Consider the following 26,658-nt stretch of genomic DNA (forward strand, 5'->3'; position numbering starts at 1 on the left):
TCAACAGCATTTAATTTATATTTTCTCTCAAAATGGGTTTAGAAGTTGGAAAATTAAAGTGACTTTTTTCCCCTAGTCCTGTCTCCTTTACCACCCAGTTATTAAAACTCTGCTTTCTTACCTCTGTTGGTGTTCTCTTTAAATTCTAAAGCTTTTTGTGTGGATTTAACCCAGCAATGTGTAGGTTGCACAGGAAAGAACCACTAGAGCCCAGTCACAAAGGCCAACAGTGACTATTTATTGGTGCCCGATGTCGGTGATGGCGATTCAAGGCAGCGTGTTTCTGTTTCTATGGACAAAGATAGACTCATGAACGCTTTGGGGCTTGGTGTGGGGAGGCTTTTCTACCTTCTTTCTCATGCATCTCTGTCTACAGGACCTACAGGTCTTCAGAAGCTGCTGCTGAGTAGCTACCATCCATTTGTTGAGCCTCACATTCAGACCCTGCTTGTGATGTGCTCTGAGCTGTCCGTGCTCTCTTCCTTCTGTTTTTACCTAATTTGCACTTAGCAAACATTCATCATTAGCACATTAATTCCTAAATCTTGAGGCTTTCAAGATTCATACAGGCAGGGGGCTGAATTTGGATGCATGTGAGATCTATGGTCATTTCTGGGAGCTCATTACATACTATTTCCTCATTAATAAGCCTCTTGCGAGTTGAAATACCTGGTCTCAAAGAACAAACACACTGCCCCTTACCTGGTACTGGCTTACTCCTGCTTGTACCCTAACTAAAAAGCGTTGGGTGGCTGCAAGATACGTTTGCATCTGCCTTCTGAAGTAGGCATGATTTTTGGTAAGCAGGAACACAAGTGTTTAAAGCTACAGTTGGAGCTTTTAACCTTGAGCGTTATTACATGATTGCTGCTTAATAGGTGGAATATAATCCTCTGCTGGTGCTTACAGGGTAATTAAAAGCTCCATTAAGAATGACCCAGGGATAGGCTGTTTTAGATTGCTTATCAAAACTAAGGCCGTCCCCACTCCTTGTTCCTCAGTTCATTCCGTCTGATTTTCCCAGTGATTGTCTTTGGCAGCTGCTGGACAAATTCAATCTGAGTTAAAAGAGGAAAAAAGTCAAATGAGCAGAGGTTTTAGTTATGTTTTCTCTCCAGAACAGCACAGGTCTCCATCCTACTTAATTTATGTAAGAGTTCAGTGGCTGGGGAAATAACTCCAATTTGGGGTCTGATTGTTTTGTATCACTTCCCAAAATAATCTTTAAAATAATACTTGTCGTTTTCCAGGCACAGTTCATATCTGGGCTGGTTCATTAATGAGTTTTAACTGAGTCTAACCATTCTGTTCCCAGCCTCTCCACAGTTTTAACAGGCATTTGGGGTATTTTTTCTCAGTACACTTGTGTTTACTTGCCTTTCTGGGGTACTTGTATGGAGCGGTGACTTTTTTGACGTGATCTTGCAATTCACAGGCCAGTTTCTTTGGATCTTGTGACTTGAAGGAAGGAGACAAGACCACAAAGGCTTTTACCACCTACAAAGGGAAACGAAATTTAAAAAACACAGCATTAATTTAATTACAGCTACCTAACGAATGAGGTGATTAATGGAGAGTGAGTGAGTATGGCTTGGGGTACAGGCTTGCTGTATCACACCTGCACCCTAAAGCAAAGTCTGGTTTTGTGTGAGTAGATTTGAAGTGAGAAGGAATTTCTACCTTAAGGTTTGTGCAGGTCCTAAGTAATAATTGATAAAAGTTTCAAACTCTGGTTCCAGATTTGTAAGATTTCTGTAAAGGGCCATTCTGCAGCTCTTAGATACTGGGGCCTGTTCTGTAAACCTAAGTTGTTAAAGAATATAGCTCTCCTGTTGGTGAGTCGGAGTGTACATCAGTCCTTACTGGTCACCTTTATACTCAGTGCCATGTTCTAAAGGAACCAGGAACCTATTTTTGTGGAATAGAGGATACACAAACTATAGCTGTTGCTTCATCCAAAGCAATGGGAAAGATTGAATAACTCTGTTAGGGAGACTCTTATGACATCAGAGCCCAAGTTCCATCCCACAAAGTGCCTGATGACTAGGAGAACTGATTACCTCTCCTCTGATGGGGTCAGGGCTGCTGACCACAGCTGACTCCACCACAGCTGGGTGCTGTATCAGGGCGCTCTCTACTTCAAATGGTCCGATACGGTAACTAGGAGAGAGAAATGAAACACTTGGGAAGTGGAATAATGGCATGTGGGGATTTGTGTAGCCATTTCTTGGTATTTTCAGTGAAATCTACAAACCCAGAGGCAATGATGACGTCATCAGATCTCCCCATAAACCATATGTAGCCTTCCTCATCCATGCTCCCTCTGTCTCCAGTGACGTAGAAGCTCCCACGGACCGTGGAGGCGGTTTTCACTGGATCATCCTGTCAGACAAGGAGCAATTAAACACTAAGCTAAAGCCCTAAGTCCTGCCTCTGGACATTGCCTGTAGCATCTTTCCCTGCTTGCTTTTTGCTCCAGGGCTGTAAAAGCTTCTGCTTGGTTTCTCCAGAGCAAAAGACAAGGGGTCACAAGGGCAGACCCAGAACAGGAGCACACAGAAGGGTCGGGAGGACAATGGAAGGTTCCTAATCAGGATGCTGTTGGCTCAAGAAGAGCCACAGCTCCTGGGTGGCACCTGCAGTGGTTGGAATAAGGCTATCCCATGCTCCAGGCCTGAGCTGGCTCTCTGGAAGTTCCTTTTGGGCTTACCAGGTATCGAGTGAAAAAGGTGAACGGCCGCTTGGCATCCATTTTGACAGCAATGTCTCCTTCTTGCCCAGGAGGCAGAACACGGCCATTTTCATCTATAATCTGCAAGAGGGAGGGTAGGTGGGCAATGAAAACTTCCCATTTTTAAGAGACCCACGGTCTAAAACTTAACCAGGAGCTGACAGCTCATCCACAGAAGTCATCCAGCCCTGATTCCCACCATGTGGCACCAGGACGTGTGCGGGTACATGGGATTCCCTTGTGTTGTACTTCCTCTGAACTCAAACATGGGAAAGGGCACAGCCATACCTGAACATCATAGGGGGGAGCTGCCTTTCCCAGGGAACCTGGCTTAATTTTCATTCCTTTCATGTTTCCACATATCATTCCCTGTTGGAAAAGAGAAACAACAAACCTGGGTACTTTTTACTGTCGCTCCTCAGGCTATTACTGTTCCTGTCCCGTGCCCACTACTGAGCTAGCACAAGATCCTAAATCTTCCATCCCTGTGAGCCATGACAGTTGTGAACTTCACTGAGCAACTTGGGCAAAAAATTCAAGGTGTTTTACACCTTAAGTAATCTTAGAAGCACTATCATAATGAAGCTATAATTCAGCAAAACAATAAACCCTCTTGTACACAATTGACATGTATTCTAACACCGTCTTGTCTTGTCACATATATACAGCCAAGTTCCATGTTTGCCAAAGGAATGGGATGTCCAAGGCCCTAAGGAACCCTGAAAAAGCTGAACATACGATTTCGGTCTGGCCGTAGGCTTCGTAGATAGTCAGTCCCGTTTGGTTTTTCCACTGCGTCATCACTTCTGGGTTGAGTGGTTCTCCTCCAGTCAAACAGTGCTTCAACGTCTTGAACTCATACCTTCATGGACAGAGGGCATTGCTGAGCATCAGAGGACAGAATGGGACAGAGTGCTCTCCCTGACACCCATGTGTCCATCCCCACCACCTCAGGATACACTGGACTCTCTGTGGGCTGGGCTTAAGAGCAACCCAGAGCTGCAGCTAGTGTGGGGCTGGAGAGGGGCTGCCTGAGCAGCCAGCTGCAAAAGTGCAGAGGACTGATGGTTGCACAGCCACATGTGTGCCTTCAGAGGCCAAATACCACCCTCTGATCTGAAATGCCTGAGGGCAGAACTCCGAGGGTTGGGTTTGCCTGGGGGCGGGGGGGGGGGGGGGGGGCGCGGGGGCGGGAAGTTTGTTGTCTGTCTCTGCAGTGGTAAGGGAAGGCCCCTGCCACCAACATGGTGTTTCCACCGCTGAGAGCCTGGGTGGCTACAAGAGTCTGTAGAAATCCTTGTTAAGGAGCCAGGCAACAACTTGGACTGACCCAGCACGGTGACTTACTGCGGACGTGAGGTACCTGGTGAGGTCGTGCTGGACCAGCATGCGGTAGGCAGTTGGGGCGCTGCACAGAGTGGTCACTGGGTATCTGCACAGGGCCTGGCAAGTTAAAGCATAAAAATAGAGGGTTAAACAATACTGGTTTGGGAAACAACCTGCTGCTAACTGTTCCTTTCTATTCCATACGGGAGCACAAACTACCAGACCTGATTGTAACCTCACTTCCATGGGAAGCAAAGTAATTCCTGTCACCATCAGTGTTTGGGAAAGATGCATCGGTGCCCCAGCCACCAGCTGAAGAGGTGATACACTGATGGTGGTACATCACCGGTGTGGCTCAATTGCCCTGATGCTCACTTGAAGCACAAGGACCATCCCTTGGTCCAAAACCCTGGCCCTGGAGGTGCACCCTAAGGTTTTCAGGGGAAGTTAGGTGTCCTGCATATCAACATCTTGCTCTGGGACAAAATCAGGCACCCCAGAATGGAGACACCCAAAGCTAGAGGTTTCCTTGGAACATTCTGCCTGTGTCAGCCTTTTACCTGGCCCTGTGGTTTCCAAAGTGGAGAAAGCTTTAGATATGCTGCAGTTCCCTCAGCTGTTCTGATGTGCCCAGAACTGAGTCTCCAGGAGCCCTGGCTGAGCTGGGAGTAGTGCCCTAGGAAAGGGCACTTTATATACCCTCCTTTAGCCAGGACAGAACACAGGATGTGGGTGCCTCACTAGGAAAGCAAAGATCTCAGCTGTGTCTCTGTGTCTTTAGTTCTCACCCCTAACCCCAGCAGATGCTTCACTGTGACTTGGGTAGAGCTGAGCCTTTTCTTTGTGTGACCTCACCTCTGCCCCTGGTGAAGATTTGCTCAGAGAGGGCGACAGGTAGCAATAAGTAAACGATTCCAGTTTGTGCAGACATGTGAAACCCCATGCACGTTGCATGTTTGCTAGGCCAAGAAATTTATACCCAAAAAGAAAGGAAAAAAGAGAAAACAAAAAGAAAACTGAACTGGCAACTACCATTTCTGAATGGAAATGAAATGGGATTGAGATCTGCCTACCCTGCCACGTGTCAGCGATGTCTGCTTCTCCACATCAGTGCTTTGGGCCACCTAGGAACAGTACTCTTCCCTCTGCATTAGTTTAAAACTGAGATTGGCTGGAGAAGCTCAAAAATAATTTAAGAGCAAGCCAATCTGCCAGCTTCAGCATTTCCCAGCACTGACTTGCCTTCTCTGAGGGTCACAGCAGCGTAATTAAAATATTAATTTATGTGTAATTCATCTCCTTTATCATTTCAATGCTGAAATACAGTAGGGGAGGGGTTTAAGTAATACCAGTAACTCCTACTGATTGGGTGTAGCTGGCAATATCCTGTGCCTGAGACACTCATGCTACAAAATCCACCCTGTATTACATTCCTACTCGAAAAACAACCACCTCGTGGTTATGCCATCTTAAAGCAGCTAATCCCATCAACCTAAGAGGCTTATTTTTGTGGCCTGCCTGGAAAACAACATGAAATACGAGTAACCGCTCGCTGTGAGCGTGGTGTTCTTACGTTTAAGGTTGCTCTTGGATCAAACTGTGGCATGGCGTGTGCAAAAACACACGTGCCCTGGAACCAGGGACCGAACACGCTCCCGATGGCGGCCTTGATCCAAGCGGTGTCTGACATGTTCCACATGATGTCTGAGGGAGTCAGATTCATCCAGTATCTGTTAAAGACAGAGGAGGCCTGTATAAGGGAGATTTCAAATGGAAACTAAAGAGTGTGAGGTTTAGGGGTTGTTTTGCCTAGAGAAGCAGGGCAAATTTGGTCCAAAACTCAAGAGCTCAAATAAATACCTTGGCCTGGCCTTTATAGTGATGGCAGGGAGAAAGAAAAGACCAAGTATTGTGTCTCTTCTGTTTGCTTTGCATTTCAGAGCTGCAAAGGCCTTACAATCTGAATCACATTACCTTCCACAGAGAAAATACCCCAGACCAAAGCTGCCATGGGAATGTTCAACCATTTTGGGGGAGCCTGTGGCACCGCTGGTAAAGTAGATGGCCATGGGATCCCGGGTGCTTGTCTTCACACAGTTATGGACGGCAGGGACAGTCCTTAATAAAAATGAAAGGTTGTATGAGACAGGGGCTGGGGTTGTGCAGCACATTTACCCCGGGTCCTGTGTGCTCAGGGCATGGGGGATTGTGCCCTGCGAGATGCGAGGGCTGAGGAGCTACGGAGACCCTCTTACGCTTGCACTGCTAATTCCATTGCTGGTCCTGCTTATTATTCTCCATGCCCACCTTCTCCAGGGTAAAAACACCAACTGGCTGCCTTTTATTCACCCCTCTTAAGGGCCACCGAAAGGCCCAGCATCTCCAGATAGCATCATCCGCCCGGTGTGATGAGCTGAAGGACCCACCTTTTCTTTCCACCAGTGGCACCAGTGTTCATTGCCCTTGCCACATTTGGGAAGCATGGGGATGCTCACACTCTTGATCATCTAGCACATGGGAGGAAAACATTTCTCATCTCATACTAGGATGAGAAAGCAAACCTGCTGCTTTTTCTCTGCCAGGACTGATGTTCAAAAAAAGTTTTGCTCAGCACACAAGCATTGCCCACACTGGCCTGCATGGGAAGTCTGTCTCCCCTGTGCTGGCTGGCAGGCAGACAGGCTGCCCAGAGCCCTCACTCCGGACCCCCACAGCATCCCAGCTGGTTCAGCAGCACAGGATCTGAGGAGCTGGGAAGCCTGGGCAATCAGCCTGCTGGGCGGGCAGGCTGCCAGTGACCTGGCGAGACGATGAGCTGGGCAGGACGGCAGCCCAGAGCTCTGGGAGGATGGGGAACCTGACTGCTGAGCAGCACTGGAGCCAGACAGGCAGCATGTTGCAAGGTGTCCATCCAGGGAAACCAGTCAGCCGGCCTGCCTGGCCCCCAGTGCCAGGACTGACGCTGTGCTGGGCAATATTTAGGTTTTATCTAATCATTTTTACCCTCTGCCAAGGAGCTGAGCCAGGGAGCATTACCCCAGCATCCAAGAGGATTCATCACACTGACTCAGCAATGTTTTATAACTCGAGGAGGTTTGGGAAGGCAGTGCTACCGCTTCCCCCATCATCTGGTTTGGGGGCACCGACGTGGGCAGTTGGATGTGGGCTGTTGTTTGAAGGAGCAGGTGGGAGCAGAGGAGACTGAGCAGCGAGCTGCACAGGTAAAGCTCATTCAGGTGCCTATGGCTGGACACGGTGCTCAGACCTCACCTTGACAGAGTGGTTTTAGCTAAACAGAGGCTTTTAAACAAGTCTCAGCTGGCAACATCACGCTGGGGGTGCTAAGCAGATTGCAGAGGGTATATCCTTCTGCCCCTCCACAGTCCCCAGTACTAAGAGCTCTCTGCTCTGTGCTGTTTTAGCAGCTGCTCTCAGTAGTAAGGTGGGTGGATTCTTGGACACATTAGATGCATTTTGCAGCATGAACCACTATTCACAAGAGCCTTATTATCATCACATTTTCTGAATATGGATTGGTAGCATGTATAGAACATATTTATTTGAGCTTTAAAGGGTCACTAGGCCAATCAAAGGGGCTTTCCTCTCCGTTTTTCTATATTATTTTGTAGTTGCATGTAACATACCAAGACATCATAGAACTACTTATTTTTTAACTAACAATTTGGCTATTCCCAAATATTCCCTTTCTTCATAGAACAAAAGACTAAACTGCTTTCCATCCCACCCCCTCAAAGGCATCTAGTCCAGGAATGAGACACAAGTGTGTTTGAGCACATGAGAGATTTTCTATGGGGGATAACCACAACAGGGATGAGGTACAGACCACTTACTTGAGCACATCCCTGAAATTCAGCCACTCGGCCCTGGGGTTTTCAGACACAACCAGCTTTGTTTTCAGAAACTGGCACTCAGATGCAGCCGAGTCTACCACAGGAGCCAGCTCGTCAGTGGTAACGATGCACTTTGCCTTGGAAGCCAGCAATCTGTAGCAGATGTCCTGTGCTGTCAGTTGTGTTGTCCCTGGGATGATAGTAACACCTGGAAGTGCAATAAAGTGGGAAATTTATTGGGTGCTTTTCATGTTCGGTCCTGATCCCTTAATAGATTCTCTTGATCTGTTGAATACCAGCGTCATTCGGTCCAGAAGCAAGGAGAAGGTAAAACAAGTCCCACACCCTTGAACTTGAGTAGGGACACACAGATCTGAAGTACAAACCAGCTCCTGTTCCCATGAGACCTTTTGCGCCAGGCACAGAGTAAGAATAACTTTGGGGAGGCTTGACCTGAAGCCTGGCGAAGGTCAATCCAACTGATTTAACACAACCACATCGATTTAACACGATCAGCACAAGCCACAGGAAGTGAAAGAAAAATGATGACGATAATTCCATTGGCCGTAAGAGACTGCCCCTAACAGCACCTTTGACTGTCAAACGTTCAAGCTACCATGCCAAACAAGACGTTTGATTGATAAACGGGTTGCAGACCTGTAGCAGCGGTGACACTCACCCGCTCGCATGCAGGCCACGGTCAGCAGCCACCACTCCGGGACTCGGGGTAGAATCACCAGGACTCGGTCTCCTCGTTGCAGGCCGCACGGGCCGCACAGCAAGTTGGCTGTTTTTTTGGACAGGAAGCCCAGCTCTTCAAAGCTCCATTTCACTTCATCTCCTTTCCCATTTATCCACCAAAGAGCTGGATTTGAAGGTCCCTTCCGTTCCTATACGCAACGCAAGGGTAAACAGCGTGCTGGTTATTTCTGAGACTCCTGTAGTTCCTTGCAGAGATTTTGGGATGCTCCAGGCAGCTGAATCTGACAGGGTTACATATTCTAGGGCAGGGATATTAATATGTTTTGTTTAAAAGATGCCTTTTCCAAGGCATGTCTAAGTTGGTGTGTAAATCTACCTGATTTACCATGATCATAAATTACTTGGAGGCTTTATGAGCCCAGTGCTGTGCACGCTGCTCAATCAGACCCGCAGAGACAAAGCACCATGTCCCTCTGATGCTAAAGCAAACCACCTCTCCTTTCTCTGCATGCATGATTAGGCTAAGGTGGAGATAGGGGAGAAGATTCCATTCACTCTGAAGCCAGAAATGGTTTTGGACTTGGCTTTGGGGGTGGGAGTACAGTGTCTCTAAAAATACCAGATCTATGGGGGCAGAAATGCTACCTTCTCGATTTGGGACCACTTGTCCAGCACATCACTTGCAAAATTGAAGTACTCAGGTACTTCCAGTTCGCAACGACCAATAGCTTCATAGTCTGAGGAAGTCAAAGGCCTAAAGGTCTTGTGGTGCTGGTGGAATGATCTGCAGAGAGCAGGGAGGCTCCATGGGGAACGCCACACTTGAAATTCAAGTAAAATCTTCATGGCACAAAAGCAGGTATATGGGTGCTTTCAGGGAGGATAACCATCAGAAATATTTATTCTTTTAATGATTATTTCCCTCCTGCAAGAGACAGAGAAATCAATAATAACATAAGGATGTGCACATTCCCAGAGGAGTTGTTGGCTCCTGATGGAACAGATGTATACAGAGCAACAGGAGCACTGCTCCATGCCATTTTATCCCTCCCCTCCTTATAGGTAAGCCAGAGCTCTGCTGACCCTTTTAGTGTCCTGCTTTCTCATCAGTCTGCAGGTTTCTCAGAGAATTCCCCTTGGAGCTGACAATTCCCGTTCTTTCTGCCCAACCAACCTATTTGTACTCATGCATTACCCCAAAAACCTTTGCACAAGAGTCAGGGATGTGTGTACAGGGACGTGGTGCTCTGGTTACAGTCAGTGTCAGAGACTATAAGATATACAGGGGGCGGCTCTTCCCTTTTTCCCAGTCTGCTCATAACATATTGCTCCTCATCACTGTCCTTAACGGGCCATTAAGGAAAGCCTGACTCCAGAACTCATGGTTAATCAATGAAAGTTTTGTAGAGTTGGCTGATGTTTTATCAGCCAGTGATCACAGACTCAGACTTCAAGGATGTCCTTGCAGAAAGGAGCTGCTCCTTCAGTCTGCTTGATGCAAGCCAGGAAAATATAACTGCTCCCTGGTAGCCCCCACTACCCCCTTCATAAAAGCAAGAATCACATGAAAGAAGAATAAAACATGGCATTATAGACTCCCCTCCCCCACCTTTTCTTTTTTACATTAGCAGATAGCATCTTTCATTTTTGAGAAGCACATTAACAATTACTAAATCAAACCTAGCTTGTACTTACCTGGAGATGTTGTTTGTGATCAGGTGAGATTTTGTTCATGTATTTTGCCTGGGACTTACTGTTGAGTATTGCTTCCTCCTGGTTTACTCCTGCTCTCCGAGTGGTTGTAGCCCTTTATTAGTGTCAGACATCACGTTCTGTGGTGGGGATTATTGCCTCCTGAGAGCACAGGTTTCACTTCTCCGATTACTTTCCACAGACAGGCACAATCTCTGGAAAAGGTGAGAGAAAATGGGAGAAGCACTGAGTGCAACTGACTGAGTTTCTGGTCTGTTGCCTTTGGAGAATGAATAACCCACCGTACCTTAACGTGTAACTCCATTCTATGGCACCAGTGGCTTTGGAACCAGCAAGAGTGGGGCTTTATTTTCAGATCCTGGAATTAACCACAAGATGAGAATTGGTATGACAAAGATGGGAAGACTTTCATAAGCCTTGTGCCAACTAGTATCACCGGTAGGATCTGACAGGTGCTTCATGTGCAGTTCAGCCCTTGGCCATCACTCTGAGGAGCAGGATGGAAACTCCCAATACCGTCATTGCTATGAAACAAGGTGACAGAGAGATGAAACACACAATCCATGTTCTGGCTGGCAGCGACGTGATGCAGGAACACCACCTATTCAATCGTGAGGCACGGGGTTTAGGTGAATGTACTTAATTGCTATGGCAGGCAGCAAGCCTGCAAGGGGGACATGTTTGTAAACCAAGACCTAGGTAGATATAGGCTGCACATAAGCATACACACAGACTGTATAGGCTGTACATGAACAGGGGTATTTAAAAACCACATAGACGTGGCACACAGCTGAGTGGCAGACTCAGCAGTGTTGGCTTATGGTTGGACTCGATGATCTTCCAGGTCTTTTCCAACCAGCCAGGGCAGATGATGCTGATCCTCTCTGCCACATCTGCTGCGTGCTTCAAGCACAGCGCTTCAGGCAGGAGGCAGCCTTAAGACTCTGGCCATGGGATTGATCTCTAAAGGACTGATCAATAACACAACCCCAACAAACCCAACCCAGCTCCTTTCAGTCAATTCTGGCAGTTTCCTTAAAAACATAATGATCTCTGCATGCAAATACCCCAGGGAGCAGGGTTTGGATTGCATTTGAGGTCTAATGCTGCTCCTAATGATGTGAATTTTCACCTGCCCCCGTTTCAGCCATGTGAGCTCCCATCCGCTTCAAAGGATGTGACCTACATGGAGGCAGCATCCAATGCACTTGTTTTCTCCTTGTTTTTGACCCCAGGCAATGACGTGCTCTGTAGCAGGGAAGCACAGCAGCATCTATTTCAGAGCTTAAGGGTATGAATGGGGCAACATCCACCTGCAGAACCCCCCAGCACCACCCCTCCGGGAACTCGTGTTTGTTTGCCAGTGAGTAACTCAATTAGTTGTCCTGAAAGGTCATCAACAGCTTTACCACACAGCACACTGGCTGATTTCCCGGGCGCTGAGTACAACAGATGTGCTGCTAGCACGCTTACAGCAGAACCAGGAAATCTGGAGAGAAATAATGCTGGGGTCTGGGTTTATTTTGTTTCACTGGTGATTTTTGTCCTACCAGTAAATACAGCCTTGGTCATGGAGCTCACTGCTGCTTCCATCTTCTGAGGACGAGTAAAGAGGGGACAGGCTGCAGAGGGGTAACGAGAAACGTGAGATGGGACCTAACAGGGATGCTCTAAACCTCTGCTTCACCCTTACCCCCTCACTGGGCTGGACTGCTATGGAAACATCTCACAGTCTGAATGGACTACTCGGCCCAGGAAATCCTTCATTATATTTAATCCCAAAACTGGCTGTGAAAGTGGTGGCTAAAGCTAGGACTCTGCTCATCAACAATTACTAAAAAAATATGACTGCAAAGTAATATTACACCCAGTTAAGTACTTCGTGGCTTTCAGGTATAACGATGCACATACAAAACTAAAGCCAAAACCAAGTCTGGTTTCTCCTCTTTTATGGTTATTTTCAAAGCCGTTTCTCCCATGTGCATTTAAAACTATAGGAGAGAGAATCCTTTAGAAACTCCCCAAAGCACCAGAAGAAAAAACAGTATCTCTGCTTGTATTCCAAAGGTCATCCAGTAGGACTGACAGGGAGCCAGCCAGAAGACAGAAGAGCAGCCCAAGATGAGCACGTTTGGATCAGGAGCTCAGCAGGAAAAGCTGAGCTCTGCGCCACTCTCTGTTCCTTGGTTTCTTGCTTTGGATTTCTCAGAGATCATCTCCAGTAGCTGTTCAACAAACTCCAGCTCACCTGTAAAGAGAAACAGCAGCAATACTTCACACCTTGGCACAGTGCACAGTCCTTTTCTGCAGCAAGCATGTGACTTTACAAGCTGTGGGCTCTTCTGAGGGTGAGGCAGGAGGCAGCACATCACTCCCAGTGCCCAGCAAAAAGAACAAGTTGGGGTTCAGAGACACAGAGCTCATCAGTTGGGTGACTCAGTCATTCTGCTGATCAGCAGCACGGGATGAGCCCACGGCACTGAGCTTGAGCACAACTTGGGCTTCAAAGGGAGGAACCAGGGGCGTTGGTTTGGTCATGTCAAACCCTGGATGACGAGGCAGAGCTAGGACTCCTGCCCACACACCAACAGAGATGGTTTGGGGTTTCTCTTCCCCCAAATCCCACCGAAGTCCAGATTTTGCATCATTACAGAACTTCACTGACTCGTTGGTGTGTCTGGCTGGGTCAGTGTATAGATTGAGAAGTCTGTGATGGCAGCAGAGAGGAAACCTCTTGAGTGAGACCTTCTCTGCTGTAATGAGCAATTGGCACCGTTAGAACAGGACTCAGGAGAAAAATCTACCCAGATCTGTTTAAAGCCCAGCATAGACCAGTACCAAAACCCAAGAATCTGTTCCAGGATTATATTTTTAAGGTCACTTTAAAAGTAAGTACTGGCCAAGGTCATGATTAGATTATGTTAAAATACTTGTTGCTTACATAGGATAACTGGATTACATCAGCAATCTGATTACTTCACTTCAAAGCGGATTACTTCGCCAAAAAGTGCTTACACACATCTGAAAGCTAAATGAGCTTAGAATGAATCAGATTCTGAAACTGTGACCAGATATACATTTTTTCAACCTTTTTTTTAAATGATTGTACTTAAAAATCCAATGCTACTTCTAGTTACTCCAACAATGGGCTTACGTTTGAAATACCCAAGATGTTTTCCCTTCTGTTCTGAGTCAAGGAGAGGAAAATGAATCTCTCAGAATAAAGCTATTACTGGGGAAGAGGAAAGGGGTTGAAATGGTAAAACAGCCAAAGACAGGGAGTGAGACCTTTCCTGAAGACATGGGAAGGGAGCTAATGCATCGTTCTTACCCAGGCGGGGTGTATCCCACCAGTCCTGACAGACTATCTATGTTTGACTGTGGATGCCCTGGGGTTCTTTTCCACCATACCCTTTGAGCCTGATAATCCATGGCCAGTGCGAGCTGTGGTACCACTGCTGAGGATCTCAACAGGCTTTTGATTGCTGCCAGCCCACGCTGGACCCTCTGCTATGGTAATGTCCAAGCATAAGCTTCCTCTGCTCACTTCATCGTTCAAAGTGCCTAGAAATACATTTAATATTTTATAGCTGTATTTAATTGGTAAAATCTGATTCTTTTGTTTAAAACAATTAGGATAAATTTATGCTCATGGACTGCTTAGGTGAAGGTACATTTAATTTCCCTGTACATCATCACGGTGGAATCTAATACAGGTTCAAGCTGTCGCTTCCGTGTAACACGACAACATCAGATCCTATCAGGAGAGGCCTGTGACGTTCAGCCAAGTGCTCTTTGGTTATGTAACTACCATGGGATCAGGCTTTCAATGTTATGTTTCGAAACCAGATTAAAAAAAAAAAAAGGGAAAACTCTACTATTCTAAAACATAACCTGATTGAATTTCTAATCTGATTATTAGGCTTGATTAGAGGAGTTTTAATTTCAGCATGCACTGCCAGGAGCTACCAGTATACCCAGAGCTCAGTGATGCTGGCCTTGCTCAGGTATGTGGAAGGTGTGGTGACTTTTTGTCACCTGCTCTTGCAACTGAAGAATTAGTTTCTCAGGATCATGAGATGTGAATCCAGGAGGCAGAACAGTAAAAGCTTTTACCACCTGAAGGGGAGAGCTGGAGTAAGGCAACACTCAGCAATCACTAACTTGATGAATAACATTCAATAGAGGAACTAAGATGAATAACGCAATTTTCTACAATCAAATTTCTTTCAAGACTGTGGAAATTCAAGTTTCTGAGCCAGATGCTGGACAACTTCATTTTTTATCACTATGAGCCCCACAAACAGGCCTTAAAACTACTTACAGTGAGCACAGCGGCATTCCTAGCAGACAGGAATTCTTCACTGGTGTCTGGGCAGCCATGTCGTGCTCAAGAGTGATGTCAGCAGGCTATGTTTGCTTAATGGCCTTTCCAAAGATGTTTCTTCACAGAAGGATTCAGAGAAGCCATTGCCAGTTTCATACTGGCCTGGGTACCCCTCATTTTCCTGAAATCAAAAGAGAGTTAGGTGCTGCTTTGTCTCCTCAAGCGTATTTCAAAATGCTGGTCTACTGTCTTTCCAATGTTAACTTTTCCCTCACAGGCATAGCTATTTCTCAATATAGATGCACATGAGATGCTTTTGGCAGCTTCTACTATCAATGTCCTTACCTCTCCTCTGATGGGATCTGCTGGATGCTCTACTGCGGCATTTCCTCTCAGCTTTAAGCAGCCTGACATCATACCTAAAGAAGAAATAAGGATTTAGAATTAAGCAGCAGACCTGGGCAAATAATTTCAAAATCTGTGGTTCAGTGGTGAACCAAACCAGGTGCTTCTGAAATCAGTTCTGATGTCTTCAGTGCTGTGTGAAAACCCATGGGTTTTGTAAGCTAAGCATCAGTGGTTGGAGGGAGGTACTCCAACAGTCATCAGTGAATGGAAAACATTCCTTAAAATGCATTTGATTCCTCACCACCTATCTAACAAAAAGACAGAGAGGCCTTTCTGGTTTGATCTGGAGGGCAAGGCTGCCTTCTCCTGGGAGGCAGAATGTCACCACCTTCATTTATTACCTAAAATGAAAGCAAGCTCACTCCTGAGGCATTAACTGATGCGCTGCTGATCAGAGAACAGCTCTGCCATGACCTTACCTCCTCTCAGGCTGAAGTAACCAGGATGTTTCACACTCAAAGTATCTGAACATCACAGGGTGGAACTGCCTTTCCCAACACACATCTCCTGGTGAGCTTCCCAGTGAGAGGAAACTGAATTTCTCTGGCTTGTTAGTCCATTCAAATGGGTAATTTTGCAGCTGAGTCACTAAATGGTCTACAAGTCTGGTGGAAATAGAGGATGTTCATTAAAAGACATGTTTTCTCACTGTGATTTTGAAGTTCACCACTTGTTTATCTCAGCATAGCTGGGAGAAATCCACAGGACAGCACTGATCTACATCAGTGAGAGATCCTGCCCAGTGGGGAAATAATCCTGTTTTCATTCAAAGCAGTGTCCCAGAGCAAATCAACTAGGCTTGAAACGCTTCTGATTTGGATTTGCTTTACAGTAATTACATCTCAGAAACATCATCTGATTCACAGCAGTGTGATGGAGCAGTGTTCTCAGCTACACTGTCACTAGTGTCATCATTCTGCTGATAATCCTTGTAGGGGGATGAGCAAATCCACAGCCTTGCACTTAGGGGACTCGGAGTTTCTCCTCATCTGAACCACCAAAGCAGCACCTTGGAACTGGGCTGAGTTAAAGACTTTCTTCAGGTGATTTCTACCTTAGACACTGGTAATGATATTTCCAGATGATGAGGAGATATTTGCCTCACGAGGCCCCAGCTGGAGCACTGAGTCAAGAGCTGGGCTCCCCAGTACAAAGTTACAGCTTTATTCCAACTTCCTGTACTATGGGAAGGAAATGAGGTTGTAGATCACTTACTTATAAAATGCTCCTGCTCACTGGACTGACTAAAACAACACAGGCAAAGCCACAAAAATCACCACCCAGCAACTCTGCCAGACCAAGTTCCAAACACGTGCTGGAAGTGTACTAAGGATTTCTAGACACATTAACTCTTAGTGAGGGAAGCAGCATGATTTTATTGCCAAAATACACACCCCCTCCCACCCCCTCCCAAAGTACATATGTATACAAGCAGCATTAAACACATACTATGACTTTCTACCACAACTTACTTTCTCATGATGTAGGATAGCATCGCACGTGGAAGGATTCTCACATACTGAATAAAATCTCAATTCTCACTTCATTTACCAAAGGAAAAGGTGGCATCTTATGTTCACATCGATTTCCAGGCAGTCTTTACTATTTCAAAACAGCCTTTAGTAGGAATATATGTTGCTCATGCAATTTAGTAGTCTTACAGTATGTATAACACCACACCTCACCGTTTAAAACCATGCCAAATACTGCCAGCCTTGCACTGAGACTTCCAGTCCTGGTCAGTGGCTGGAGGACAAGAGACATGCCATGGAGAGAAGGGGACATCTGCACACAGTGCTAATGCCACCTCCAAAAACATGGGGTTTGAATTTTGCTGCAATAGAACTGCTTGTACCTCAGCTGCAGCAACACAGCTTCAGCTTCTGTCCTAAACCAGAAAAACGCCAATATGAGCACTGAGGGGAAACCACTGAAGATCCCCATCCAGGACTGAAGATTTCTCTCTACATTATCAAACTTCTAAAGAAGGAAACAAGTCCTCCAAAAGACATAATCAGTTATTTCACTTATTTGATGTCCTTACAGCAGCTGTGATGCCCATTTTCAACATAAACCACCAAAAAAGTCTTCTGAAGCATGAGGCTGAGGACCAGCCTTAAGATCTTGGTAGGTGTTTAGCAGCACATCCAGAGGCACCAGCACCATTAACACCTGGGTGAGGAGAGTTTCCTTCATGGAGACAAGTGACAGCTCTAGTGCTGAAGCCTGGAGCAAGTTACTCTAATGAGCCACACTAGAATTTAGAGAGTCAAGTCATGACCCCACTGAAATGGGTGGTAAAGCTCTTGTCAGTGTGTGAGTTTCATCCAGTTAATTTTTTTTAAGGCTCTAAACTTCCCCAAATCTGAATTTAGTTACTTGATTTTAGGTCCTTAAATTTGGTGAAGGAAAACAACAAAGCAGGAGCTGCCCAATCCTCAGACTTTACTAAGTTCACCTGCCCAAACAGCTAACCACAGAGACAAGGAGAGTCCAGGGCTCTGAATTCCAGTTTGCACACTTGTTGATTCTGCTTTTTGGCTGGCTTTTTGTGGTTTTTAAACACTTGTTTGTTTAAAACCAAGCAGGAACATCCAGAAGGTGTAGAGTCCCTGGAAGGCCCAGGAGTACATGGCTTTTAAAGGAGACTGAACCCAGTGCAGAGAAGAGCTTGAGGCAGCAACAAGTGACATTCCCAAATCACAGATTAGCTTTGTAAATATGTAATCTAACCCTCTTAGGAACCTCAGCAATGAAAGAGTGAAAAGTGCTCTGAAATCTCTGAGATACTGAGGAGCATTACAGAAAAGGAAGCTGCCATCAAAAAAGGATGAGGTCGATATTGTATTTATTGACAGTTGCTTTCATTTCAGCAGTTGCTAGTACAGAAATTGTTTCCCTGACACAGGCCAAGTGGTTACTCTCAAGAAATAAAATGTTCTATTTTCTGAAAAGCAGAATTCTCCAAATCTCACTTTACAGCTGCAGTAGGCACTGAATTCCAGGCAGTGAGACACAGCTGTACGAGACCTTTTTCCCACCTAAAGATGCTACTTTTCTCCAGAGTTTTCTTCTTATTTAATGAAAAGGACTCCAGGGCTGGATTTGTTGAATAATTAAAATTCATGCCAGAAAATAAAATCTTCTTTGAATACACAAAATGAAAAAAAGACAATTAAAAGTGAGGATGAACAGCTAAAAGCCTGAAAGTTCACTTGTGTATGTGCAGCTCTGAGGAGTAAGGGACACTACAGCACGTGCTTCTTCATAAGGCTGAGAGCTAACTCAGAGATGTGATCACCCAAACCAGATCAAGGGAGTTTCTTCACTGGTTTCACCTCTAAGTGGCTGCAGAAATAGCCAGCACCTACTATGGCAACGAACTGTGGTCTGTTCTACAAATGGGGTCACCTGCCCAGCAGCAAGCTTCACTTCAAAGACCATCAGTGGTACAGGAGATTTGTCTTTTGTGTGTGAAGATCAGAGGGTGAACAATGAAGGAACTAAAACCACAGCACTAACATCAGACGCTTTGCAAGCAAATTCCACATTTTTTGGTTTTATCTACAGCTTTTTGATGGCCAGGCATGTAACAGCAATAGATCAGAAGGGGGGCAGTTATATCAGAGAAATTTATGTTAATGGCATGAAAGGAGTTCTGGTAAGTCCTGAGCAGTGCTACATCTGTCCCCACTCCTTCTTTCTTAACTCGTTCCTCTTGATCTTCCCAGTGACTGTCTTTGGCAGCTCTTGAACAAATTCCACCTAAATAAAAAAGAGAAAACAATGTAGCATGTTCTGCAGGGTTGGTGTCCCAAGACTGGCTCTTGGCTTGTGTGGAAAACTGAGAGGGCTCCCATCAGTAAGAAGGGCTTCCCTAAAGGATCAAGTCCAAGCTACATCAAGGCAGCACATCCTGCCACTTGTGAAACAATTTCTTCTGTGCTTCAATGGCCAAGCATCCAGGGGGCTGCCCCCCAGCCAACCAAACTGAGTACTGTAACATGGGCACTGGAAACAGAAGGATGGAGTGCTACTCGGAAGTCACCAGGGAGTGCTTTGTTCAGGATTAACTACAAAATGGGGAATCATGACTGTGAGCCTGTCTTAGAACATGCAGATCTAACAAGGACATCATATGAAGCCTAGAAATTTGAGAGGTTTAAACAAACACTTTACTTGAATGAAAAACAATGTAAACTAACATTATTTAGGAAGAATTCTCTGGAGACAGTGCTCTGGCTGAACCTTTACCACTGTTCCTTTCAGGTGAGTCATGAAAACCCACATCACAATTCTCCTGAGATTTATGGAAGGGTGCCCTGGTTTACAATTTCTCCTCAGAAGCATTTACCTTTCGAGGGTATTTGTATGGAGCAGTAGTTTTCTTGACATGCTCCTGCAGGTCACAGGTTAAGCTCTCCAGGTCACTGGATGAAAAAGTCGGGGACAGGACGACAAACGCTTTCACAACCTGTAAGGTGAGGTCAGCAACAGTGATCTGACACCATCAGAGGAGTAATGAGACAGGTGTCTGCAGAGCTCTTCCTGAGGCTGAGGGATGTTTAATTTCTCTCTGAAGTTCACACTGAGGACAGTGTACCATCCCAGCACAGTGCCTTCTCCACACACATAACTCAGGACTGCTGTTAGGGCAGTGATACTGTAACTTTGGTTACACCATGACAGCCAGGAAAGACAGTTTCAGGGTCCAGACAAGCACTCAAAAAGGGGAAGGTAAACACCCCTGCAATGACCTCCACAGAGAAGGCCTTATTGGGATGAAAAGAGCAGCAAAGCCATGTGAAAGGGAAGGGGTTCTTCCTGTCACCCCAAGTAGGAGTACTGATGGTGACATGACTGCCTCTATTAGCCAGCAAAGCAGGAACTGCTTTATATAGTTATACATTTAAGCAATCACACTGCTTCTCCCACCACCATTCAGCATCATTAATTACCTCTCCTCTTAGGGAGTCTGGGCTGCTGACCACAGCAGTTTCTGCTACTGCTGGGTGCTCTATCAGGGCGCTCTCGACTTCGAATGGCCCAATGCGGTACCTGTGTACAGAGACAAAAGTGCAGGATTTGGATGAGCTGAAAAACTAACAGCAAATGGGGGGATTAGTGTCATATCAAAGAAAAAACACAAACCAGCCCCAAACTAATGAAAAAAACACATCAGGCAGAGGGGGAAAGCTGGTGGTGGAAGACAGGAGCATTTCATGGTGGTCATGCAGTAGAGGACTCCTGGAGCTGTGGATACCTCCCCATCTCTATCCTTTCCTTGTGGCTCCTTAGCTGGAGCTCCATCCCACCCCAACAGCTACGGTCTGCAGGTACCAGCTGATGCCACGTTACAGCATCGCCTCATAAGGTATCAAATTATTTCATTTCAACATGTTGAGAATCAAATGTTTCAATGCTCTTTCAGTCTGAGAGAGATGTCCTTCAATTTTAGTCAACACTCAAGATAGATTAAAATCCCTCCCCTGCCAATGGAAGCCTTCCCTCTTGGTGGAAACAGAGGAGATGTTGCAGGGAGAACTGATGCAGAGATGCTACAGATATCACCCAGACTATACCATGGGTCTGTGAAAAGCTAATAATAGAAGCAAGTATTCCTAAATCAATATATTCATCACAGGACTATCATGTCAGTAGCTCACCAGGAACACAAGGTGCAAGATTACACAACAGAAGATTTAGAAAGGAAGCATGCAAACTGACCCTGCAGAAATGATGATGTCATCTTCTCTTCCAATAAACTGAAAATATCCCTCTTCATCCATAATCCCTCTGTCCCCAGTGATATAGAAACCCCCACGTTCACTTTCTGCTGTTTTCTTCGGGTTGTCCTCAAAGTGGTTCACAAACAGTAGTTTAGACTTTGAGCATACATCAGCTATACATTGTTCTAACACACACACACACACACATTAAATGTGCTGGAACTTAATTTTGCAGCCAAGGATGTTCAAGGGTTGTACTGACATTGCTATGAAATAGAATAAACCAAAAACCATTGATTCTCTAAAAAAATTTAAACTCAATTTCAAGGAAATTTCTTCCCTTTTCTAACACCCAGCAAGCCAAACAAATAAATTACTCTGGTAATAAATAATAAACTGGAGATAAATATTCAGCTTTTCGAACCACTATACAACTGGAAAGATTTTTGGGAGGGGAGGAATAAAATATAGAGTCCTTACTATATATTCAGAGAATAAACCAAGTGGTCTTATAGGTTTGCTTCTGACAGCAATCTCCCCCTGTTGTCTGGGAGGGAGAATATTACCATCTTTGTCTATGACCTAGAATGAAAAACATCCCATATTTCAGTCCAATAGGGAAAAAGACAACTCACAAAACCAAAACTCAAACCAACCAACCAACTAAACCCTCTAAAAGAATCTGAAGAGCAGCCAACAAACCTGAACATCGTAAAGGGGAGCTGCCTTCCCCATCCATCCAGGTTTAATCTTCATTCCTTTAAAAACAGAGCAGATTATTCCCTGTAAAAATCAAAATCAAAACAATGTTTTGCAATAGAAGACTGCTACATTTGCCCTCAATTCATTAAACGTATTTTCTAGAATAATTCCAAAGTAAGGATTAAGATTCACAGGATCTCATCTGTCACTGTTGTATGGTACAGACAAGAAAAAATAATAAAGTCCTTGAAATAATCCTGTTCCATTATCTGTGAAGAATTCCTGCCCTCTGGTAAACAGTTATCTTCCTTAGATTCCAGTTCTTCCCTCCTGCCTGTCACTTGGAATTCACTGAAGCACATTTATGGAGATATTAGAGCACATCTCCTCCCAGCAATCCATGTTTCTGGCAGGTTCTGTGAGGAGAACCCCAGAAAGATGTTCTTCCAGAGGCTACTGGGGGAGGTGATTACTGAAACATTCATGGAAGTGTTTGTGTTCTTTGAAAACAAATCTGAAAATAGCATAAAGCAGAAAGGAACAACCAAGTATTAATAGCATATTGACCCCCAGATGTACCGTTTCAGTCTGTCCATACACTTCATGGATGTCCAGCCCAGTCTTGCTTTTCCACTGCTCCATGACCTCTGGGTTGAGTGGCTCCCCTCCACTCGTACAGCGCTTCAGGTTCATGAATTTGTAGCTTCACAAGGAGTTGGAAAACAAGAGAGGCAGTACTTAAATCTACTGAGCAAGACAAGGAGCACTGAACTACAGACAGTACTGAGGAGCTGATAGTGGGACAGTTAGTCCCATGAAGTGGGGAAATGAGGGGATTCCTGATCCTTTGGCTCCTGGTACAGCAAGAATATCAGTCTGCATTCAACTCTACATATGAGTAGTAGTAGCCAAACAGACATGAAAAAAGTTCTTGCTGAAGTCAGCTGGGATTTAGGGACATGCCCACAGCCAACTGCAAGAGAGGAGGGACGAACGGGGGGGCTGCCAGTGAGGGCCGCCACAACAAGCAATCCCTCACAGTTATATCAACATTGATTTTCTAGGACAACAGCCCTTCCCAAAGCGCAGACAATTAATGCTGTAATAGAAAATTATGATAAAGAGGCACTCAGTTTCATACCCTCAGGGATTTGCTCACCAGTTCAGCAGTGAAAGCCTCCAATTTCTGAGGGAAAACATCAAACTTCTCTATATTAGATCATGAAACTCAGCAAAACTCACAAATTTTGTATGATGATCCTTTCCTGAAGGGTATTTTAAACCAAACTGCCACCTTATTTTAGGTCAAGCACCTAGATCTGTAAGATCACTAGAGTTTAGTGAGGGTAAATTAAACATTAGTAAATAATTTCTTGACATACTTGGAGAGGTCCTTTTGCACCAGCATGCGGAACAACGTTGGAGCACCAACCAGCATGTCAATGGGGAATCTGCAGAGAGTCTAGCGAGTTGAACAACAAAATGGACAAGTCAGTGGAGGTGGTGATAAGGTCTCCCCTCAGCCTCCTCTTCTCCAGGCTAATCAATTCTTCTAAGAATTAATTTTTTGTGCCCTTTCTGCAGACTAACACATCTCTGTGAGGTTTTCCTTACATTGAGGATCGCTGCCGATGAAACCTGTGGGAGTTTATGTATAAAGATGCATGACCCAAACACCCAGGGATCAAAAACAGATGCCAGTGAGGCCAGTATCCACCCTGTGTCTGCTGTGCTCCATATCACGTCCGACGGAGTCAAATCCAACCAGTACCTGACAGAGCAGGGAAAAAATAATTAATTAATGGAAAGATAACAAACAGTTTTTCTTCAAAATCCAAACCACCCTAAACCACAAAGAAAAAAACCCAAAACACCCTCCACCCCACCAAACCCAAGATTTCTAACAAGTTACAAGGTCACTGGGAACTCTGAATAAGTTTATTTTATGAGCCAGCTCTAGGATAAGAGGACACCTCACTGTGTTTTTATAAATATATAAACACAGAGATGTATATCATACATATATAATGTCAGTTAATAAAGGATAGAGTAAGGGAAAAAAAGGAGTCTGAATTTCAGTAAGGTGACTTTCCCCTAGGTAGGAAGACAGAATGAAGCAGCAGCACTAATGGATGCTGTGTTGGACACTGGGTGTTTCATTTATAAGGCTGCAGAGACCAAGGAGAGCTGTGCAACCAACACATCTCCTGCCTCTGCTCATCTATACATGCCACAAAGCATCCTGCAGCCCAAAAAACACAGCATCTCTTGGTTCTTTGCACTAAACTATTCCCAGGTGGTGGCTGTCCTTTGAACCAAGCTAAAGATGCTCACTGAAACATGGAAACACTGGGGGTTACCCTACTCCCCTTAGAAATCTGCTGGAGTTTCTAGTCCAATTTCAGAGGGAGAATGGCTGGGGCTGTCCATCAATACCTCTTATTCAGTAATTTTTCATCAGTTCTACTGCACAGCATCAGTTATCCCATGTTCAACCTGCCTCAAACCTGTCATACCTTTCACTTAAAAGGGGTCTGAAACCAAGACTCCCCTGGGAATGTTCAGTCATCTTCGGAGAACCTGTGGTTCCACTAGTAAAGAAGATGCTCATTGCGTCCTGAATCCTTGTTTTGACACAGGAATGGTCAGCAGAGTGGTTTCTGTAAAACAAAATATGCAATTGTGACCTCAGTGGTTACTTTAAACAGCCTTCAACACGTGCTGAAGTATTGCATATTGCAGAGCTCCTACCCTGAAGAAGTCTCACAGAAGCTTTCCACCAAGTTAGACTAAACCAATGTGGAGTTCCCCTTTCCTCAAGGAATGGGATAGAAGCTTCCCAGAACAAGACTACTGTTAAACAGGTCTGATGTGGTTCAACAATCAGGCAGTCATGATGAACACCTTAATGTTGGCATTTTATGGACACTACTAGTCAATAATGCTTATAAGTGAGCTCATGTGGAGAACAGGTCTGCTCTGCATCATGGCTGCACCTCACTGACACATACTCACTTGTAGAGGTCAGTGAAGTTGAGCCATCCCTCCCGACCACCTTTGGACACGATTAGCTTGGTTTTCAGAGACTGACACTCAGATGCCACCGAGTCCACAGCAGGAGCCAGTGTGTCATCAGTAATGATGCACGTGGCCTTGGAAGACTGGAGTCGATATAATATGTCTTTGGCTGATAACTGGGATATTCCTGGAATTATGACAATTCCTAGAAAAGCAATAAAGTTAGTTGGGAAGGGCTGGTTTTATCTCCAATTCTTTTCTAAGAACCTAAACTATTAGCTATTCCCAAACTGAGATGAATTGGCCCTGGCATTCCCAAGCCAAACAGTTACAATGGAATAATGCAGCTGCTTGTGCTCTCCTGTAAGGAATGAAATGGAGACCCAGCTGATGTCTTCCACAGCTCTTCCCTGCCTTCCATCATCTCCACACCTGCCACACAGGCTGCCTGTCCTATGGCACCGAATGCAAATCCTTCAGGACTGCCTGCAGAATTGGTAGTGCAGCCCCTCACATTACTTTTCCTTTAGAAGCTCTACAAACTCTTGATGCTCTCCATGAATTTGCACCAGCCTGCTACACCCAGCTCAGACACACTCACTGACCTGCTCGCATGCAGGCCACGTGCACCAGCCACCACTCTGGGACTCGTGGAAGGATCACAATGATTCTGTCCCCCTTCTGCAGCCCACAGACTTTAGTCAGCACATTGGCCACTTTCCGTGAGAGGAACCCCAGCTCCTCAAAACTCCACTTGACTTCTTCTCCTTTCCCATCTACCCACCAAAAAGCAGGGTTTGGCGGTCGCTTTCCAGCCTACAAAACACAGGGATTCAAACCAAAACCATTTGCTTCTGGAGGACCATGAAACTGTAATGCACAGATACCTGAAAAATTATGGAAGACATTCCAAAACATGCATATAAGCTGTTAGTTTTCCCTTGTCCTTAATGAACTGAGATTTCCTATGGATCGAGCTCATGTATTGCCAAGAGATTTCCCTTTTCTGAACCCCAAAATGTTTGCCAGCCCAGTTGTCTCCAGGCTCAAATTAAATAACACCCAGACTAGGACTTAAGAGTGATGCTGAGCATTAATGCTCCTACAAAACAGCAGAGAACAAGACATACTCCACAGAGTACTCTGGTATTCTGGATGGAGCTGTGGAATACTGTCAAACAGAAGCTGCACAGGCAAAGGACAAAGACAACCAACAGGACAGCAGAGTATCCCAGGACTCCTTCTACTCTCATTGCTCAGGAAGAAGATAGTTATGAGGTCTCTAACTATAGAGCCTTTGCCCAAATGCAGAATGCATTTTGGAGCAAGGCATTTCAACATTTGTGGGAGAGTTTTCCCCTGCGTTATTTCTAAGCTACCTGTGTTTTTATGATGGAAATCTCTAATGTAGAATGGAGAAAGAATAGGCACAGCCATTCTAAGGTTAAACTGAAGTCAAAAGGGACTTACCAGTCATTCTTCTACCTACACAAAAGGGTCAGAGGCACTTTAAGGATACAACAAGAAAGAACAAGAATTCGTATAATTTCCTATTACAAATTGGTTTGGGCAACTGATATTTTTTTTTTAATGAAGAAAAACCCCAACTTATTTCGAATGAATTAAAATATCTCACCCAAACAACAAGACATCATCTACCTTTTCAATCTCAGACCATTTGTCCAGTACATCACTTGCAAAGTTGAAGTACTTTGGTATTTCCTGTTCGCCTCTCCTGATGGACTCGTACTGCGAATACACATCAGAGGCAAGCAGCCTGGGGTGTCCATGGAACGTCCTGTTTGGAGGCTTCAGGGTCCACAGGGATTTTAGAGTCCGCAAGTTAAAGAACAGCTTCATCTCAGAAGATGATCTATGCAGATGCAGCAGACTATGCAAGAAAATTAACAGAATTGTTGCTATGAATCCTGCCAAAAACCCAAAACCACTTGAGATTATCCAAAGACAATTCAGTTATGAGTTGATGAGTTATTAATTGAAGTCACTTAGTCTAGACACAGCCAAACTGATGTTCAATTAAACAACTGAATGATTCCCCATCCTGCTTGTATTTGTTACCTCTGGCTTTTTAAGGAGTGACATACTACTGATCGGGCACCTTGTCTGTAGATTCTTGATGTGTTCGTTGGG

The 26,658-nt window shown here is 45.1% G+C and overlaps 2 protein-coding genes across 2 annotated transcripts; both read right to left on the reverse strand.

Annotated features, from left to right (window-relative positions):
* Positions 1–971: 971 nt before the first annotated feature.
* Positions 972–9,456, reverse strand: LOC311197215 (acyl-coenzyme A synthetase ACSM4, mitochondrial-like; the record flags this gene model as incomplete). The annotated part of the gene is made up of 13 exons (XM_084270945.1): positions 972–1,058; positions 1,378–1,497; positions 2,061–2,160; positions 2,255–2,382; positions 2,711–2,812; positions 3,020–3,100; positions 3,470–3,593; positions 4,095–4,174; positions 5,631–5,787; positions 6,032–6,175; positions 7,909–8,116; positions 8,588–8,798; positions 9,256–9,456. 13 exons carry the CDS (start codon positions 9,454–9,456, stop codon positions 972–974), a joined length of 1,743 nt encoding a protein of 580 aa, XP_084127071.1.
* Positions 9,457–17,895: 8,439 nt separating this feature from the next.
* Positions 17,896–26,455, reverse strand: LOC311197504 (acyl-coenzyme A synthetase ACSM4, mitochondrial-like). The gene is made up of 13 exons (XM_084271266.1): positions 26,167–26,455; positions 25,113–25,323; positions 24,505–24,712; positions 24,006–24,149; positions 23,104–23,260; positions 22,872–22,951; positions 22,069–22,192; positions 21,490–21,570; positions 21,268–21,369; positions 20,786–20,913; positions 20,017–20,116; positions 19,413–19,532; positions 17,896–18,823 (listed from the first exon to the last, which is right to left on the reverse strand). The coding sequence occupies exons 1-13, from the start codon at positions 26,365–26,367 to the stop codon at positions 18,737–18,739; spliced, it is 1,743 nt and encodes a 580-aa protein (XP_084127392.1). The 5' UTR covers positions 26,368–26,455; the 3' UTR covers positions 17,896–18,736.
* Positions 26,456–26,658: the final 203 nt, after the last annotated feature.

This window comes from Gallinula chloropus (assembly GCF_964237585.1).
Source record: "Gallinula chloropus genome assembly, chromosome: 15".
NCBI classification, from domain to species: Eukaryota; Metazoa; Chordata; class Aves; order Gruiformes; family Rallidae; genus Gallinula; species Gallinula chloropus.